At 41.4% G+C, this 19,851-nt stretch overlaps 1 protein-coding gene across 2 annotated transcripts; it reads left to right on the forward strand.

The window, feature by feature from the left end:
* Positions 1–1,466: 1,466 nt before the first annotated feature.
* LOC143808035 (receptor-transporting protein 4-like) lies at positions 1,467–13,449 on the forward strand. 2 transcript variants are annotated; one of them, XM_077290258.1, is made up of 3 exons: positions 1,467–1,566; positions 10,902–11,075; positions 12,026–13,449. In XM_077290258.1, the coding sequence occupies exons 2-3, from the start codon at positions 10,936–10,938 to the stop codon at positions 12,453–12,455; spliced, it is 570 nt and encodes a 189-aa protein (XP_077146373.1). In that variant the 5' UTR covers positions 1,467–1,566; positions 10,902–10,935; the 3' UTR covers positions 12,456–13,449. The 2 variants fall into 2 exon arrangements, with proteins under 2 accessions (XP_077146373.1, XP_077146375.1); XM_077290260.1 differs by having other exon boundaries at positions 1,493–1,566; positions 10,905–11,075.
* Positions 13,450–19,851: the final 6,402 nt, after the last annotated feature.

Consider the following 19,851-nt stretch of genomic DNA (forward strand, 5'->3'; position numbering starts at 1 on the left):
AGTCAGCCCAGTTAGGGAGGTATAAAAATGGCCTATGGTGGACATTCAGCAGCTGCAAATGGAGGAATTGGAGAAGTCAGTAAGAGGAGGCCAAAAGCAAGACATTTTTCAGGCAAGCTACGTGTCAGCAGGGGAAGGTGGGGCACAATAATTAGAAATCCATGATTGGTTCATTTGAATGAAGGTTAGATCATCAACATTTTGGGTAGCCAGACGCTCAACACCTCCAGCCTTAGGTGCTATTGTGCTTTTGCCACTACCACCAGATGCACCACCACCACCACCATCAGTAGCAGCTGGCAATCACCGCCCACGGTGATTGCCAGCTGACATACAGCAAACTGTATGGCTGACATACGACAAACTAACAGGACTGAAGTATATGCACTTAGTGAGAATTTGAATATCACTTTTTTTTTTGGAGACTGAACCAAAACTCAGGCCCAGTGTATAAAACAACACAATGTAAGTGGCAGAAAGTGGCTGAAAGATATATGAAAAAATACAAGGACTGTAGTACAATTTCAATCTCCCTACAATGATCTCAGGACAAGTATGGTAGCAATACAAAAGACTGCTGCACACAAAAGTGTGGACAAATAAACAAGATAACTGTGCAGAAAGGAGCAACAGGATTTTTGCTTTTAAAAAAGCGTTGGTTTGCACAGCAGCGGTGCAAACAGCAATGCAGCTATCAGGGAGCCTTATAAGGCAGCCTAATAAGCTACAGAGCTGATGCACAAAGATATAACCTCCACTGTCCCTGCAAAAAAAAGGTGGTGTTGGACAGTGGAAATCGCTACAGCACAAGCAGTTTGGGGGTTAATCTTCCCTCCCTAACGATATCCCTGCTTCTGATGAAGCTGCAGCAACCTCTCCCTATGCTCAGATCGGCAGAAGTAAGATGGCGGTCAATGTGCACGCCCCTTTATAGCCCCTGTGACGCTGCAGAAAGCAAGCCAATCACTGTCATGCCCTTTTCTAAGATGGTGGGGACAGAGACCTATGTCATCACGCTGCCCACCCTCTGCGTCCTCCTTCATTGGCTGAAAAATGGTGCTGAAAGCATCATACGAAACGCGACTTTTGAGCGCAGATCGGCGACCTCATGGCCGATCCCACACTGGGATCGGGTCGGGTTTCATGAAACCCGACTTTGCCGAAAGTCGGCGATTTTTGAATTTGTCCGATCCGTTTCGCTCAACCCTAGTGACTACTATTATTTTGTATTTGTCAATGAATTGGTGATTGTAGTTCACACATGTATATGGTGACTGAACCTTCCCTATTCTTGAAAAATATGTAAAACATTTTATTACATTGATTACAAAAGTCATCTACATAAAGTCTTTTTTTGATCATTCCTTTTTTTCTAGGCCAATAGATTGTCTAACTACCAGCATCATTCCTTGGGAGAACTGAAACCTGAGTAGTTTCGTTTCTGAGAAACCAGTATTATCCCAGAGGAGGAGGAGACGACGCTGCAGATATTATTAAGCCAAAGTCTTTCCAACGTTTCACACGAAAGAAGAAAGAAAGAAAACTCCGACATTTACAGCAAAACAGGTAAAATGATAAAGCTGCACACAACAAAACCTTTACTTCTAGCTAAATTCAAGTGAATATATAACTTATTTTTCCATATTATGTTTTACTTCTAAGGTTTGTTCTTGTATGATGCTTTGCTATGCAAGTTCCTCTGGATTTAATACACCTTAAAATGATTTTCTTTTTTTATAAAACACAATTTACAAAAGTGAGAACACTATTTTTAATCTGGGTGCTACTTTAACATTGTGTGTCTTCTTTGTACCCATTCCTGATGTGCACAGTTATTCTCCTTACACAGGAGCTCATGCAGACATGGTCTCTTGTCAGCTACACTCAGGGACCAAATTGTGATATATCATATCTAACAAAGCATGATCACTGAGTTGTTCTTAATAATCCAGTAGGATCTCTCCATTTAGTTACTAATGTGATGCCTGCTATTATTACTTCTGTGATCCTTGAGAAATTCTACACTGTATGTACAGTGCTAGCTAATAAACCCATTGGCATGTTATAGGTTTCTCTGGTCCCCTATTGTCCAGGTTCTTTACTGTAGATATACCCAAGGACTCCACACCTTTAGTCCAAGGGTGATCACTTTACTCTGTGGCTTTCATGTGCAGCACATTGGATGGCCATAGCCTTCATTGTACGTTTGATGTATTGTAGTTTAATCACACTGGTTGGCACGGAGCATGAAAACCATAATGGGACCAAAAAAAATTAGATGCCAGTTTAATTTTAAAAAAAAACCTCTTAACCCACAAAAGAATTACATTATTTGACACACCATAAGGGTATGTTCACACACTGGGCTTTTGTTTTTCATTTTTCTCCATGTGGGGGAGGAATGGATATCATTAAAATAATTGACATGCTGTGTTTTGCTAGTGTTATTACGTTCTGATTGTAAGGGTCATATGGCGTATTAGACTATGTGCAGTCGCTGAAATGATTTCTCTGCTGTACAATAATTGCCATAAGGACTCATACTCACTTGCGTAAAATACGGCCGAGTCTCGCATGGTAACACTCGGTTTTGCCGCTGGCACTCCAGAGCGGAGCGTGCGGCTGCTTAGCAATACATGGAGCCGCACGCTCCCCTCCCAAGTGCCGGCGGCAGAGCCGGGTGTTACCATGCGAGACTTGGCCGTATTTCACGCAAGTGAGACAGTGGAGCGTCTGCAGAAATTGGGGATAGATATATTGACAGCGACGGCGGAGTGTATTACTGATTAAAGGCAAGTTAGGCTGCTACAAGGACTTCTGTAAGTAACATTGTTCACCCCACACTTGTGGTTAGGCTCCATTCACATGTGTTTCACATACTTGTGTTTTTCATGGCTAGAACACATAGCCATTAAAGACTATGACTTGTTGTGAAGCACGGGGTTTTCAAAATGAAAGCCTTTTATAGATGCAAAAAATGCCTTAGGAGTAGTGTTGAGCGATACCGTCCGATACTTGAAAGTATCGGTATCGGAAAGTATCGGCCGATACCGGCAAAGTATCGGATCTAATCCGATACCGATACCCGATACCAATACAAGTCAATGGGACTCAAGTATCGGACGGTATTCCTGATGGTTCCCAGGGTCTGAAGGAGAGGAAACTCTCCTTCAGGCCCTGGGAACCATATTAATGTGTAAAATAAAGAATTAAAATAAAAAATATTGCTATACTCACCCTCCGACGCAGCCTGGACCTCACCGAGGGAACCGGCAGCGTTGTTTGCTTAAAATGCGCGCTTTTCCTTCCTTCCGTGACGTCACGGCTTCTGATTGGTCGCGTGCCGCCCATGTGGCCGCGACGCGACCAATCACAGCAAGCCGTGACGTAATTTTCAGGTCCTTCTAGGCATTCAGTATTTTAAAATTACGTTCCGGCTTTGTGATTGGTCGCGTCGCGGTCACATGGGCGACGCGACCAATCACAAGCCGTGTCGTCACGGGAGGCAGGAGACGCGCGCATTTTAAAATGCGCGCGTGTCCAGCCTCCCGTGACGTCACGGCTTGTGATTGGTCGCGTCGCCCATGTGACCGCGACGCGACCAATCACAAGCCAGAACGTAATTTTAAAATCCAGAAGGACCTGAAATTACGTCACGGCTTGCTGTGATTGGTTGCGTCGAGGCCACATGGGCGACGCGACCAATCACAAGCCGTGACGTCACGGGAGGCTGGACACGCGCGCATTTTAAAATGCACGCGTCTCCTGCCTCCTGTGACGTCACGGCTTGTGATTGGTCGCGTCGCCCATGTGACCGCGACGCGACCAATCACAAAGCCGGAACGTAATTTTAAAATAGTGAATGCCTAGAAGGACCTGAAAATTACGTCACGGCTTGCTGTGATTGGTCGCGTCGCGGCCACATGGGCGGCACGCGACCAATCAGAAGCCGTGACGTCACGGAAGGAAGGAAAAGCGCGCATTTTAAGCAAACAACGCTGCCGGTTCCCTCGGTGAGGTCCAGGCTGCGTCAGAGAGGTGAGTATAGCAATATTTTTTATTTTAATTCTTTCTTTTACACATTAATGTTGTTTCGATACCGATACCCGATACCACAAAAGTATCGGATCTCGGTATCGGAATTCCGATACCAGCAAGTATCGGCCGATACCCGATACTTGCGGTATCGGAATGCTCAACACTACTTAGGAGTTTATTTTAAGCCATCTTTTTCCTCAGCAAAAGAAAATAACATTAAGTAAAAAAATCCACATTTTGCTCAACAAAAGCCTTTTACTTCAGGCTGTTGCATATCCATTTACCATGATCACAAAATCAGACCTCACAACTATCCACACTTATTGCTGGCTATTATGGAAACTCCCACAATTCCTTGCAGTATTCACTATATAACACCAGAAGGCTCCTGGCCTGTCTGAGCAGAAATCTTGCTGTAACTAGACTAGTGCAGGTAAGGGAATGTGTTACATACATACACAATTAGATTCTGGTTTGACTTTTCCCCTAAGTCATGTGAAGAGGCTCAATAAAGTGTCAACATTGACTGTTAGGATTGCTACTTCCAATAGGTGGCACTAGAGTTCTAGTCCTCTTCCTCTCTGAAGAGACAATTTGCAAACACAATTATTTACCTGCCTAGACCTCCAAACAAATGCACTATTAGGAAGCAGTGGACCCATGTGGTTAAGATGGCCGCCATCTTTACCACATGGGTCCACTGCTTCCTAATAGTGCATTTGTTTGGAGGTCTAGGCAGGTAAACATCTCTGCCTTTTTGCTGTTTTTTCTGAATTTCTGGAGGATCTCTGAATCTTCTTTTTGTGCTTTTGCTGTTTAGAGACACAATTATTTAAAGGGAACCTGTCAGCAGGATTGTGCACAGTAACCTACACAAAGTCAGGGTGGCGCCGTTATACTGATTAAAATGATACCTTGGTTGATGAAATCTGTCTTGTGGTTGTTGTTTAATCTTTATTTTCAGTTTTGAGTTAATGATGTGCTCGTGCTCCGGGGTGGCCTGTGGGGGGGACTTCAAGTGGTGCTCTGATTAGATATTCATCTGTATGGGTTTTGACTGGTTGCTGATCCCTCACTGACCTGCCCCCTATTTTACATACTGAATATAATATGGTTTTGGGGAGAAAAAAAATTTGACCGATGGTAGCATGATACGGGGATAATATGCATATTTTCATTTTATTTAGACATAGTTTTTGAAAAATAAATAAATTGTCTAAATAAAACATAAATATGCATATTACCCACATATCATGCTACAGCTCTGGCACCTGCCTGCCTATTATAATATATATATGTAAAATAGGGGCAGGTCACTGAGGGATCAGTGAACTGAGAAATAGCAAAAAATGCAGAATTAATACATAACTTTTACTCCACAATTTTAAAATAGCATAATACCAATAAAACAATTAGTAGCATAGCCAACATAGACAATACGTATAAAATAGTTAACCCCTTCCTGACATCTGACGTACTATCCCATCGAGGTGGGGTGGGCCCGTATGACCACCGACGGGATAGTACGTCATACGCGATCGGCCGCGCTCACGGGGGGAGCGCGGCCGATCGCGGCCGGGTGTCGGCTGCATATCGCAGCTGACATCCGGCACTATGTGCCAGGAGCGGTCACGGACCGCCCCCGGCACATTAACCCCCGGCACACCGCGATCAAACATGATCGCAGTGTACCGGCGGTATAGGGAAGCATCGCGCAGGGAGGGGGCTCCCTGCGGGCTTCCCTGAGACCCCCGGAGCAACGCGATGTGATCGCGTTGCTCCGAGGGTCTCCTACCTCCTTCCTCGCTGCAGGTCCCGGATCCAAGATGGCCGCGGCATCCGGGTCCTGCAGGGAGAAAGGTGGCTTACCGAGCGCCTGCTCAGAGCAGACGCTGGTAAGCCTGCACCGATGTAAGTGAGATCGGTGATCTGATAGAGTGCTGTGCACACTATCAGATCATCGATCTGTAATGTTCCCCCCTGGGAAAAAGTAAAAAAGTTAAAAAAAATTTTTCCACATGTGTAAAAAAAATAAAAAAAAAAATCCTAAATAAATAATAATAAAAAAAAAATATTATTCCCATAAATACATTTCTTTATCTAAATAAAAAAAACAAAACAATAAAAGTACACATATTTAGTATCGCCGCGTCCGTAACGACCCAACCTATAAAACGGCCCCACTAGTTAACCCCTTCAGTAAACACCGTAAGAAAAAAAAAAAATAAACGAGGCAAAAAACAACGCTTTATTACCATACCGCCGAACAAAAAGTGGAATAACACACGATCAAAAAGACGGATATAAATAATCATGGTACCACAAAAAACAAGCCGCCACACACCATCATCAGCAAAAAAATAAAAAAGTTATAGTCCTGAGAATAAAGCGATACCAAAATAATTATTTTTTCTATAAAATAGTTTTTATCGTACAAAAGCGCCAAAACATAAAAAAATTATATAAATGAGGTATCGCTGTAATTGTACTGACCCGAAGAATAAAACTGCTTTATCAATTTTACCAAACGCAGAACGGTATAAACGCCTCTCCCAAAAGAAATTCATGAATAGCTGGTTTTTGGTCATTCTGCCTCACAAAAATCAGAATAAAAAGTGATCAAAAATGGTCACGTGTCCGAAAATGTTACCAATAAAAACGTCAACGCGTCCCGCAAAAAACAAGACCTCACATGACTCTGTGGACCAAAATGTGGAAAAATTATAGGTCTCAAAATGTGGAGACGCAAAAACGTTTTTGCTATAAAAAGCGTCTTTTATTGTGCGATGGCTGCCAATCATAAAAATCCGATATAAAAAATGCTATAAAAGTAAATCAAACCCCCCTTCATCACCCCCTTAGTTAGGGAAAAATAATAAAATTAAAAAAATGTATTTATTTCCATTTTCCCATTAGGGCTAGGGTTAGGGTTAGGGCTAGGGTTAGGGTTTGGGCTAAAGTTAGGGTTAGGGCTAGGGTTAGCGTTGGAGGTAAAGTTAGGGTTAAGGTTTGGATTACATTTACGGTTGGGATTAGGGTTGGGATTAGAATTATGGGTGTGTCAGGGTTAGGGGTGTGGTTAGGGTTACCGTTGGGATTAGGGTTAGGGGTGTGTTTGGGTTAGGGTTTCAGGTAGAATTGGGGAGTTTCCACTGTTCAGGCACATCAGGGGCTCTCCAAACGCGACATGGCGTCCAATCTCAATTCCAGCCAATTCTGTGTTGAAAAAGTAAAACAGTGCTCCTTCCCTTCCGAGCTCTCCCGTGCGTCCAAAAAGGGGTTTACCCCAACATATGGGATATCAGCGTACTCGGGACAAATTGAACAACAACTTCTGGGGTCCAAATTCTCTTGTTATCCTTGGGAAAATAAAAATTTGGGGGGCTAAAAATCATTTTTGTGGGAAAAAAATATGTTTTATTTTCACGGCTCTGCATTGTAAACTGTAGTGAAACACTTAAGGGTTCAAAGTTCTCACAACACATCTAGATAAGTTCCTTGGGAGGTCTAGTTTCCAATATGGGGTCACTTGTGTGGGGTTTGTACTGTTTGGGTACATCAGGGGCTCTGCAAATGCAACGTGACGCCTGCAGACCAATCCATTTAAGTCTGCATTCCAAATGGCGCTCCTTCCCTTCCGAGCTCTGTCATGCGCCCAAACAGTGGTTCCCCCCCACATATGGGGTATCAGCGTACTCAGGACAAATTGGACAACAACATTTGGGGTCCAGTTTATTCTGTTACCCTTGTAAAAATACAAAAGCTGGGGGCTAAAAAATCATTTTTGTGAAAAAAAAAAGACTTTTTATTTTCACGGCTCTGCGTTATAATCTGTACTGAAACACTTGGGGGTTCAAAGCTCTCAAAACACATCTAGATAAGTTCCTTAGGGGGTCTAATTTCCAAAATGGTGTCACTTGTGGGGGGTTTCAATGTTTAGGCACATCAGGGGCTCTCCAAACGCAACATGGCGTCCCATCTCAATTCCAGTCAATTTTGCATTGAAAAGTCAAATGGCGCTCCTTCCCTTCCAAGCTCTGCCATGCGCCCAAACAGTGGTTTACCCCTACATATGGGGTATCAGCGTACTCAGGACAAATTGGACAACAACATTTGGGGTCCAGTTTATTCTGTTACCCTTGTAAAAATACAAAAGCTGGGGGCTAAAAAATCATTTTTGTGAAAAAAAAAAGACTTTTTATTTTCACGGCTCTGCGTTATAATCTGTACTGAAACACTTGGGGGTTCAAAGCTCTCAAAACACATCTAGATAAGTTCCTTAGGGGGTCTAATTTCCAAAATGGTGTCACTTGTGGGGGGTTTCAATGTTTAGGCACATCAGGGGCTCTCCAAACGCAACATGGCGTCCCATCTCAATTCCAGTCAATTTTGCATTGAAAAGTCAAATGGCGCTCCTTCCCTTCCAAGCTCTGCCATGCGCCCAAACAGTGGTTTACCCCTACATATGGGGTATCAGCGTACTCAGGACAAATTGCACAACATTTTTTGGGGTCCAATTTCTTCTCTTACCCTTGGGAAAATAAAAAATTTGGGGCGAAAAGATCATTTTTGTGAAAAAATATGATTTTTTATTTTTACGGCTCTGCATTATAAACTTCTGTGAAGCACTTGGTGGGTCAAAGTGCTCACCACACATCTAGATAAGTTCCTTAGAGGGTCTATTTTCCAAAATGGTGTCAATTGTAGGGGGTTTCAATGTTTAGGCACATCAGGGGCTCTCCAAACGCAACATGGCATCCCATCTCAATTCCAGTCAATTTTGCATTGAAAAGTCAAATGGCGCTCCTTTCCTTCCGAGCTTTGCCATGCGCCCAAACAGTGGTTTACCCCCACATATGGGGTATCAGCGTACTCAGGACAAATTGCACAACATTTTTTGGGGTCCAATTTCTTCTCTTACCCTTGGGAAAATAAAAAATTTGGGGCGAAAAGATCATTTTTGTGAAAAAATATGATTTTTTATTTTTATGGCTCTGCATTATAAACTTCTGTGAAGCACTTGGTGGGTCAAAGTGCTCACCACACATCTAGATAAGTTCCTTAGGGGGTCTACTTTCCAAAATGGTGTCACTTGTAGGGGGTTTCAATGTTTAGGCACATCAGGGGCTCTCCAAACGCAACATGGCGTCCCATCTCAATTCCAGTCAATTTTGCATTGAAAAGTCAAATGGCACTCCTTTCATTCCAAGCTCTGCCATGCGCCCAAACAGTGGTTTACCCCCACATATGGGGTATCAGTGTACTCAGGACAAATTGTACAACAACTTTTAGGGTCCATTTTCTCCTGTTACCCTTGGTAAAATAAAACAAATTGGAGCTGAAATAAATTTTGTGTGAAAAAAAATTAAATGTTAATTTTTATTTAAACATTCCAAAAATTCCTGTGAAACACCTGAAGGGTTAATAAACTTCTTGAATGTGGTTTTGAGCACCTTGAGGGGTGCAGTTTTTAGAATGGTGTCACACTTGGGTATTTTCTATCATATAGACCCCTCAAAATGACTTCAAATGAGATGTGGTCCCTAAGAAAAAATGGTGTTGTAAAAATGAGAAATTTCTGGTCAAATTTTAACCCTTGTAACTCCCTAACAAAAAAAAATTTTGGTTCCAAAATTGTGCTGATGTAAAGTAGACATGTGGGAAATGTTACTTATTAAGTATTTTGCATGACATATGTCTGTGATTTAAGGGCATAAAAATTCAAAGTTGAAAAATTGCGAAATTTTCAAAATTTTCGCCAAATTTCTGTTTTTTTCACAAATAAACGCAAGTTATATCGAATAAATTTTACCACTAACATGAAGTACAATATGTCACGAGAAAACGATGTCAGAATCGCCAAGATCCGTTGAAGCGTTCCAGAGTTATAACCTCATAAAGGGACAGTGGTCAGAATTGTAAAAATTGGCCCGGTCATTAACGTGCAAACCACCCTTGGGAGTGAAGGGGTTAAAGGCCATATCCCTGTAGAGGAAAAAATGTGATGGCAGTGGTCACATAGTATAGAGGGCAAATGCATTCATTTTTTATACATGCGAATTATATCCGTCGTAACAAGGTGGTCGAACAATGTGCTCAAGTGGCAATAAAATTGGCACAATCTCACCTGTTTTTTTATTTCTGCAGTTTCCTGTATGTTTTTCTTCCCTCACCTTCCAAAAGGGGTCCCGTTTTTTGTCCCAATGGAGATATCCAATTTGTATCCAATTTGCAAATCAAAATTGGCCAGTCAAGTCAATGATTCTGTGAAAGCCCCACCGCACCGATTTTTTTAAATAAATGTCTTATAGGAGAAAAATAATGTTTTACATTTTTATTTAATAGAATCAGAATGGATGCCAAATGTGTGGTAAAAGCATAGATACACGTCAAATACATATAAAAAATATCTATTTAAAAAACAAACCCCAGACTTCTGAATAAATGTGATTGAAGTACAACTTGGTAAAACTCTTCAATGTACCAGACTGTGACGTCTGCCCCGGTATTCTGATATGGCACTAGTCTCACTTCTGCATATCATTTCACAAATCTTACTGCCCCCTCCCCATGTCAGTGCTTGATTTGAGGAGTGACATGTGTGAAGAGGGCTGATTGCTGGGCGTAGTTCATTAGCTTCATTGGCGCCCTTCTCCATTATGATTTATGTACACATGCAGTGTGAGGGAAATGTTCTCTTCCATGGAAAACAAATGAAAATAGGATATACCCAGACCTGCATCCAGCCCTGAAATGAAGACAATGTGGCAGATATTACAATATTTTTTACAAGGATTTTTTAAGCCAATTTTAAACATTGTATTCATGTTATATAATATTACCAGGGTTTTGTTTTCTTGCAGAAGAACTAGAAAATCCTATTAAATTGGAGTGAGAATGAATAATATAGCTTGGATTGAAGATTTTGCCAGAGAGATAGGCAATTCAGGAGTTCCTCATGGATGGAGTTTACATGTGGACAAAAACCTTCAGAAAAAGAATGATGCTAAATACTTTTCACAGACAACATTTGGCAGGTAAATAAAGAACTTAAAGCTTTAAAAACATTTAGAAAGCATTGGGGGTACTTTGCTCTATTTTTGGGAACCCTATGTAAAAATGAGGTGCATTGTGGTCCATCCACACTAATCCCCATCAATTGTGCAAATACCTGCTTGATGAAATTGTTAGTCACGCATAGCAAATTACATTAACAAAAAGGATGTAAGCAAAACAAAAAGCACATATAGTAAAACATCACACACCATGCAATAAAAATGTGTTATCCAATAGCCGTAGTTAAATAAGATAAAGTGAATACTACGGTTCGCAGGCACAGTTCGTTATTTACAAAGACCAATGGTTAATGGAGTTGTCCATATAATATTTTTTGTTGATTTTAGCTAAACCCTTTATAGGGATAATTCTTAGGTATTAGCCACAGCTAGGCCGGTTCCTGTCTCTGGAATTATGGTTCTTGTACACGCTTGTTTCTTGCATGCCATGAACATTTGCAGAATTAATTTAAAAGTATGCAATCACCAGAAAATTATCTATTGTGTAATCAGATTTTTGTGCTGCATGCATCTTTTTTTAAATTGGCAATTATTTTTTTTTCATATCACACTTATTAAAAAAAAATATTAATCCTGTAATTTCCAGACTGCATGGATAACGGAAATAAAATAATACAGTGTAAAATATACCAGTTACATTTATGTAAGAGGGCAATGAGGGATGTGAGCTACTTGCCACTCCCCAACCTATTGTCTAAGGGATGCAGCAAGCCTGGACTGATCGCTCTCGCTCTCTCAGGGCCCAATAGCAGCTGGCACATGCCTTTGACAATGCAAAAAATAATAATCTCTGGGCCAAAACGGCATTTCCATGAAGGATGTTGACAGTGATATAATTTTCTACATTTTCATAGAAAACTGTAAATGGCGATGTGTTTCTAATACGTATGCTTTTTTCTATCTTTCTCTAGCTTTCGCTGCTTAAATTGTAAACGCAATTGGAGCTCATCAAAAGTCTTCATCTTGTTCTGTATGAAGCTGACCCATTTTCAGCCACGTGGCAATGTGGCAATGAGGATTTTCAAACAGGGATGTCAAAAATGCACAAAAATGCAAGAGCCTATGATACACTCTGAAAACATAGAAAGAGTCATCAGCAATGTAGTTAGTCATATTCAGAAGGCATTTTATGGGAAACAAAATGCGAATGATGACCGTCCACCAAACATTTATGGTCCTCTGGATGGCCCACATGATGAAGAGCATTGTGAGGCTTGCCAGTTGAATTTGTGCGATAGGCAGATGACCTCTCAAGAAACATCATCATCACTTGGTTTGGTTTCTGCTCTTGTAGGTCTTGGTGCTGGTGCATTAGCACTAATGTACCTATCTAAAAATTAATTGGTCCGTAAAAACTAATAATTTCTTTGGCATGCGATACATAATTTTACATATGCTAGAGGCTATTGTTAGATAAAAAAATAAGTTAAAATTTATGTGAAAAAAATTGTCTGCAATCTTTATTCCTTCATTCACGAATTTGACGCTTTCAGCCTACTCCTAGTTTCAGATTTCTCTCCCGGGCATGTCCCTCCCAATAATATATGCTGGATGTGAGAGGTGTGTATGTCCAGGAGGATGCTTCCTTTAACTAGCTCTAATGTATCAGCACAGCTTCACTTCTGTAGTGATTTTCTCATCGTATGCTTTCTTCCCCATCTACAAGCTTTTTGTCTGCCGTCACTAAGTATATAAATACTTTCCCACTCTCCACACTCTGATTTGTTATGGACTGCTCATTCCCTACTTCTAGCTTTATCTTTGAAAAAAAAAGGAAGGGGGAGATGTGCCAGAGATTTGGTGGATTTGTGTAAAGTTTTGAAGTCTAGTTAGGTGAAAAGACGACATATACTTTGATGTAGAAAAAATGTAAAATTTTAAATGCATGCTACTTAGAAAGTTTCGCATGACAATCAAGAGACTCCAGCATTTACCGCTGATGTAAAGCTTCTCATTATTGCATCATTTGGTCATAGGATGTAACAGATTGGCATCAGCTGTTTTGCGTAGCTCCACATTTGCATTAGCCCTAAAGGAAGCATGAAGACATACAAAACATCTGTTGCCAGTCTGTTACTTTGCATCGGTGGGTCGTGTTGTGTAAGAGAAGCTTTTCATCAGTGGTGAGTGTCGCAGAATTTTTCAGTTGTGTTGGATTTATAAAATCTTTGTTAACTTGATGTATAGCAGTACCTGTGTTTCTTGTTTCTTAACTGGGTGTTTCTAAATAGGAAGAAACTAAAAAATAAAAATAAATCCATGTAAATGTATAATATATAATGAAGTAATACACAGATCTGTACATCTCATGAATAAACATTAAGGCATCAACATGTCTGCTGATTTATACATTTTTATTTATATACTTTTTTATATAATTTTGCTTTACAAATGTTTAAAATCCAATTCTTCTAACAAAATAATGATCACTTCGGAGGATTATTCAGTTTAGTCAAGCCAAACTTTTGTCTCTCACCCCATTTTAAGTGACATTAAGCAGTCAGAAAGTGGCACTAACTGGCAATCACTGATTCGCTTCAGTCAAAATCTTTATTTTATCCCAGGAATTGAAAAAAAGTTAATGTGTGGGATAAAAATTTATCTGTGTGGGATTCATGTAGCGTGAATCATGGGCAGCATAAACTAGACACTGCCTGCGTTATTGAACCTGTGTATGTTTTAATCTGAAACAATACGATGTTTCAGAGAGAGCATACTTTGAAAAGCTGCACTGGGACTATGGGTCCTATTTATCAGTGTTTTACACCATTTTTCTGTTGTAGTACACAGTTGTGCAAAAATTTTGCGACTTTTGGCACCTTTGCACAGTTTCTGCCAAAATGGGAGGAGCATGGGTGGGGCATGAAAACAGCACTTGACTGCCAAATTAATAAAAAATTATGCCACTTTAGTAGCGTTTATGCTACAAATGTTACTCCAGTCCCTGATTAAAGTTTTACTTCTGGCGCGGCACACAGAGGAGCATGCGACATAGAAGATGCGCTGAATTCATTCATCTTACCTCACCACACCTCTCCACTAAGAGGGGCATATAATAATGCTAGTCTTAATGAATCGTCATCTACAATATGTGTCTCAAATGACTAGTCCCAGAGGTCTGTTCCTGGAGGCTATTTCCTTTCCGTCTTCCGAATCACCCTGCTCCCCTTCCCGTCCTGCCATCGGGGTCTGGCCTTGGACTGGTGTTTTGAGGTGTATATAGTCCAATTTGGCATTTCAAAGTGTGTTTTTTTAAAATACTACAGCATACATAGTTGCTACAGCATAATGCAGCTGGTGTCTGATTCATGCAGTTCGAATGACTGAGATACAGCATAATGGAATGTATTCTGAGGCTTTGTCCACGCAATGCATTTGCAATGTCTTTTTAGTGCTATTTTTAAAAACTAGGTAAAAACATGACAATTTTACAGTATTTAATAAAAACCCAAACAATTCATTGTGACTGCATTGTGTGAACACCGCCTCATGGTTTATTTTCCTGCAAATTCATTTTTTTAATGCAGTTTTTGGCCTTGAGAGGGGAAGGACCAGGTTTGTGGCTGAATGCATGCTGCCAAACTACACACCCACACCCATGATTCAGCTGCTTGCATTCATCTGCACAGTTTTTATGGGTGAAACATTTATGCTTCACACATTTTATGTTTCATACATGTTTTACATGTAAATCTTGCACCCTAACTCCCACATCTTAAACCAAACCTCTGTCACGCAACGTGTAGGAAAGGCTAAGTGCAACATGAAGGAATAGAGGAAAGGGAACCAAACACTAGAGAAGGGGGAGTGGAGACCCCTAGGCAGCTCTAACGTCACCCTGTCTGCCCTATCATCCCTATATAGGTTTTGCACCTATCGCCGAGCAGTATACCTAATCCTTGCCTGACCCTGGTGATAAGCCCTGCAATGGGAAGGACAGGATAGGCGCTAGTCTGTCCCCACTACAACTAAAGACAGATGGGGTAAACAAACAAGGGAAACACTTAGCTAGAGTAGACTCAGAGAAAAATGCGGATGTCCTCCAAACACTAGAGAGGAAAATAGCTGACTGCTATAGCTTCAATCTGCAAAAGGGAACTGGAAATAGAAATATCACCCGCAACTTTCCAGCTGCAAGCTGGCAGTTACAAAAACCCCTGTTTCAGCTAGAGCCAGGGGAAGATTGTCACTGGTCCTAGAGTCAGAAGGCTCAGGAAGAAGTCTGCAAAGTAAACTGCTGAGACCTTCTGCAGTCTGATGCAGAGCGATGGTCTGCAGCCGCTTACACACCAGTGACAACCTCCTCTGTACAGAATGGTAACCCGTCTAATCCTAGATATTATTCATCATCTGTACAATAGGTGGGTGAATCTTCCAGAATTTATTTAACCCCTTAGTGACAGAGGCAATTTGGTACTTAATGACCTAGCCGATTTTTACAATTCTGACCACTGTCACTTTATGAGGTTATAACTCTGGAACGCTTTAACAGATCCTGCTGATTCTGAGATTGTTTTTTCGTGCCATATTGTACTTCATGTTATTCGTAACATTTCTTCGATATTACTTGCGATTATTTATGAAAAAAATGGAAATATGGCAAAAAAATTTAAAATTTTGCAATTTTCAAACTTTGTATTTTTATGCCCTTAAATCAGAGAGATATGTCACAAAGAATAGTTAATAAATAACATTTCCCACATGTCTACTTTACATAAGCACAATTTTGGAAACACATTTTTTTTTTGTTAGGGAGTTACAAGGGTTAAAAGTTGACCAGCAATTTCTCATTTTTACAACACCATTTTTTTTTAGGGACCACATCACATTTGAAGTAATTTTGAGGGGTCTATATGATAGAAAATAACCAAGTGTGACACCATTCTAAAAACTGCACCCCTCAAGGTGCTCAAAACCACATTCAAGAAGCTTATTAACCCTTTACGTGCTTCACAGGAACTGAAAAAATGTGGAAGGAAAAAAATGAACATTTAACTTTTTTGCAAACATTTTACATTTTACATTTACATTTTAAGTGTAAAAACAGAAATTTAACCATAAATTTTGTTGTGCAATTTCTCCTGAATATGCTGATTCCCCATATGTGGGGGTAAACCACTTTTTGGGCGCACAGCAGAGCTTGGAAGAGAAGGAGTGCCGTTTTACTTTTTCAATGTAGAATTGGCTGGAATTGAGATTGTATGCCATGTCACGTTTAGAGAGCCCCTGATATGCCTAAACAGTGGAAACGCTCCACAAGTGACACCATTTTGGAAACTAGACTCCTTATGGAACTTATCTAGATGTGTGGTGAGCACTTTGAGCCCCCAAGTGCTTCACAGAAGTTTATAAAGTAGAGCCGTGAAAATAAAAAATCGTATTTGTTTACACAAAAATGATCTTTTCGCCCACAAATTCTTATGTTCACAAGAGTAACAGGAGAAATTAGACTACAAAATTTGTTGTGCTATTTCTCCTGAGTAATTCGATACCCCATATGTGGGGGTAAACTACTGTATGGGTGCACCGCAAAGCTTGGAAGAGAAGGAGTGCCGTTTTACTTTTTCAATGTAGAATTGGCTGGAATTGAGATCGGACGCCATGTGGCGTTTGGAGAGCCCCTGATGTGCCTAAACAGTGGAAACCCCCCACAAGTGACCACATTTTGGAAGCTAGACCCCTTAAGGAACTTATCTAGATGTGTGGTGAGCACTTTAAACCCCCAGGTGCTTCACGGAAGTTTATAACGTAGACCGTGAAAATAAAAAAAACAAATCGCATTTTTTCTACAAAAATGATATTTTTGCCCCCAAATATTTATTTTGACAAGGGTAACAGGAGAAACTAGACCACAAAAGTTGTTGTGCAATTTCTCCTGAGTATGTCTATACCCCATATGTGGGGGTAAACCACTGTTTAGGTGCACAGCAGAGCTTGGAAGAGAAGGAGTTCCGTTTTACTTCTTCAATGTAGAATTGGCTGGAATTTAGATCGGACACCATGTTGCGTTTGGAGAGCCCCTAGTATGCCTAAACAGTAGAAACCCCCCACAAGTGACCCCATTTTGGAAACTAGTCCCCTTAAAGGGCCACTGTCACCCCCCTCCAGCCGTTATAAACTAAAAGAGCCACCTTGTGCAGCAGTAATGCTGCATTCTAACAAGGTGGCTCTTTTAGTTTTAGGTTCAAGTATACCCCAAATAAAGCATTTTTATACTTAGCCACAATTCCTGTCTCCAGCCAGGGAGGCGGGTCCTCACTCCCCAGCTTGACCAGCTCCTCTGCCGTCACTCACATCTTCCTGTGCTTTCGGCGCCACCCCCTCAGCGCTGTTATCGTTTCAAAACCGGCGCATTACTGCTGCACAAGATGGCTCTTTTAGTTTATAACGGCTGGAGGGGGGTGACAGTGGCCCTTTAAGGAACTTATCTAGAAGTGTGGTGAGCACTTTAAACCCCCAAGTGCTTCACAGAAATTTATAACGTAGAGCCGTCAAAATAAAAAATCCTTTTTTTTTCCTCAAAAATGATTTTTTAGCCTGCAATTTTTTATTTTCTCAAGGGTAACAGGAGACATTGTACCCCAAAATCTGTTGACCAGTTTTTCCTGAGTCGGAAGGGAAGGAGCGCCGCTTGGAATGCAGGCTTTGATGGGATGGTCTGCGGGCGTCATGTTGCATTTGCAGAGCTCCTGATGTACCTAAACAGTAGAAACCCCCACAAGTGACCCCATTTTGGATACTAGACCCCCAAAGAGCTTATCTAGATGTGTGGTGAGCACTATGATCCCCCAACTGCTTCACAGAAGTTTATAATGTAGAGCCATGAAAAGAAAAAAAATCATATTTTTTCCACAAAAATGATCTTTTCAGCCCCAAATTTTTACTTTCACAAGGGTAACAGGAGAAATTGGACCCCAAAATGTATTGTGCAATTTATGCTGAGTAGGCTGATACCATATGTGGGGGTAAACCACTGTTTGGGCTCATGGCAGAGCTCGGAAGGGAAGGAGCGCCGTTTTAGAATGCAGACTTTGATTGAATGGTCTGCATTTGCAGAGCCCCTGATGTACCTAAACAGTAGAAACCCCCACAAGTGACCCCATTTTGGAAACTAGACCCCCCCAAGGAATTTATCTAGATGTGTGGTGAGAACTTTGAATGCCCAAGTGCTTCACAGAAGTTTATAATGCAGAGTCGTGAAAATAAAAATAAAAAAAATTTTCCACTCAAAAAAAGTTTTTAGCCCCAAATTTTTATTTTTACAAGGGTAACAGGAGAAATTGGACCCCAAAAGTTGGTGTCCAATTTATCCCGAGTATGCTGATGCCCCATATGTGGGGGTAAACCACTGTTTGGGCGCACGGTAGAGTTCAGAAGGGAGGGAGCACCATTTGACTTTTTGAGCGCAAAATTGGCTGTGGCGTTTAGAGACCCCCCTGATGTACCTAAACAGTGGAAACCCCACAATTCTAACTCCAACCCAAACGCCAACACACCCCTAACCCTAATCCCAACCCGATCCATAATCCTAATCACAACCCTAACGATAATCACAACCCTAACCCCAAAACAACCATAACCCTAATCAGAACCCTAAATCCAACACACCCCTAATCCTAATCTCAACCCTAACCTCAAACCTAACCCTAATCCCAATACACCCCTAACCCTAATCCCAACCCTAACCTTAACCCTAATCCCAAACCTAACCCTAATCCCAAACGTAACCCTAATGCCAACCCTAATGCAAACCCTAACCCTAATCCCAACTCTAACCCTAACTTTAGCCGTAACCCTAGTCCTAACTTTAGCCCCAACCCTAGCCCTAACTTTAGCTCCAACCCTAACCCTAAATTTAGCCCCAACCCTAACCCTAAATTTAGCCCCAACCCTAACCCTAACCCTAGCCCCAACCCTAACCCTAGCCCCAACCCTAACCCTAACCATAGCCCCAACTCTTCTAGCTGCCGGCCGGCAGTGCGCCCGCCATTTTCTTACCGGAGGAAGAAGCCGGCGGTCAGGAGGGGTTCACAGGAGGACCCAGGGACAACGGTAAGTATAACAGGGTCACTGAATCCCCCTATTTCTCTGTCCTCTGATGTGCGATCACATCAGAGGATAGAGAATTACATGTCATGGTTCCCAATGGCAGGGGAACATCAGGACACATAAATAACGGTCAAGCTCTTGGGTGATGGAATCTCGAGCTGACCGTGAGCTAAACCTACCACACAACTAATAGTGGCCGGGGGGCGTGCCTAAGTTTTATCCCTAGACGTCTCTCGCCAGCCGGAGGACTAACTAACCCTAGTAGAGGAAAAAACAGACCTGGCTTACCTCTAGGGAAATTCCCCCGAAAAGGAGACAGAAGCCCCCCACATATATTGACGGTGAGTTCAGAGGAAAAGACATACGCAGTATGAAGGTAGGTTCAGCAAAGCGAGGTCCGCTTACTAGATAGTAGAAAGATACAAAAGGGAACTGCACGGTCAGCTGAAAACCCTTTTAAAATACCATCCTGAAATTACTTTAAGACTCATGTGTCAACTCATGACACCGGAGTGGTAATTTCAGCCCACAAGAGCTTCCAGCTACAGAGAATGATATAACTGTAAACTGGAACAAAAAATGCAAACAAACTTAGGACTAAGAGTCCAACTTAGCTGATCAGTAGTCTAGGAGCAGGAACATGCAACAGAAAGGCTCTGGTTACATTGATGGCCGGCAAGGCAATGAC

This window comes from Ranitomeya variabilis, chromosome 2 (genome assembly GCF_051348905.1).
Source record: "Ranitomeya variabilis isolate aRanVar5 chromosome 2, aRanVar5.hap1, whole genome shotgun sequence".
NCBI lineage: Eukaryota > Metazoa > Chordata > Amphibia > Anura > Dendrobatidae > Ranitomeya > Ranitomeya variabilis.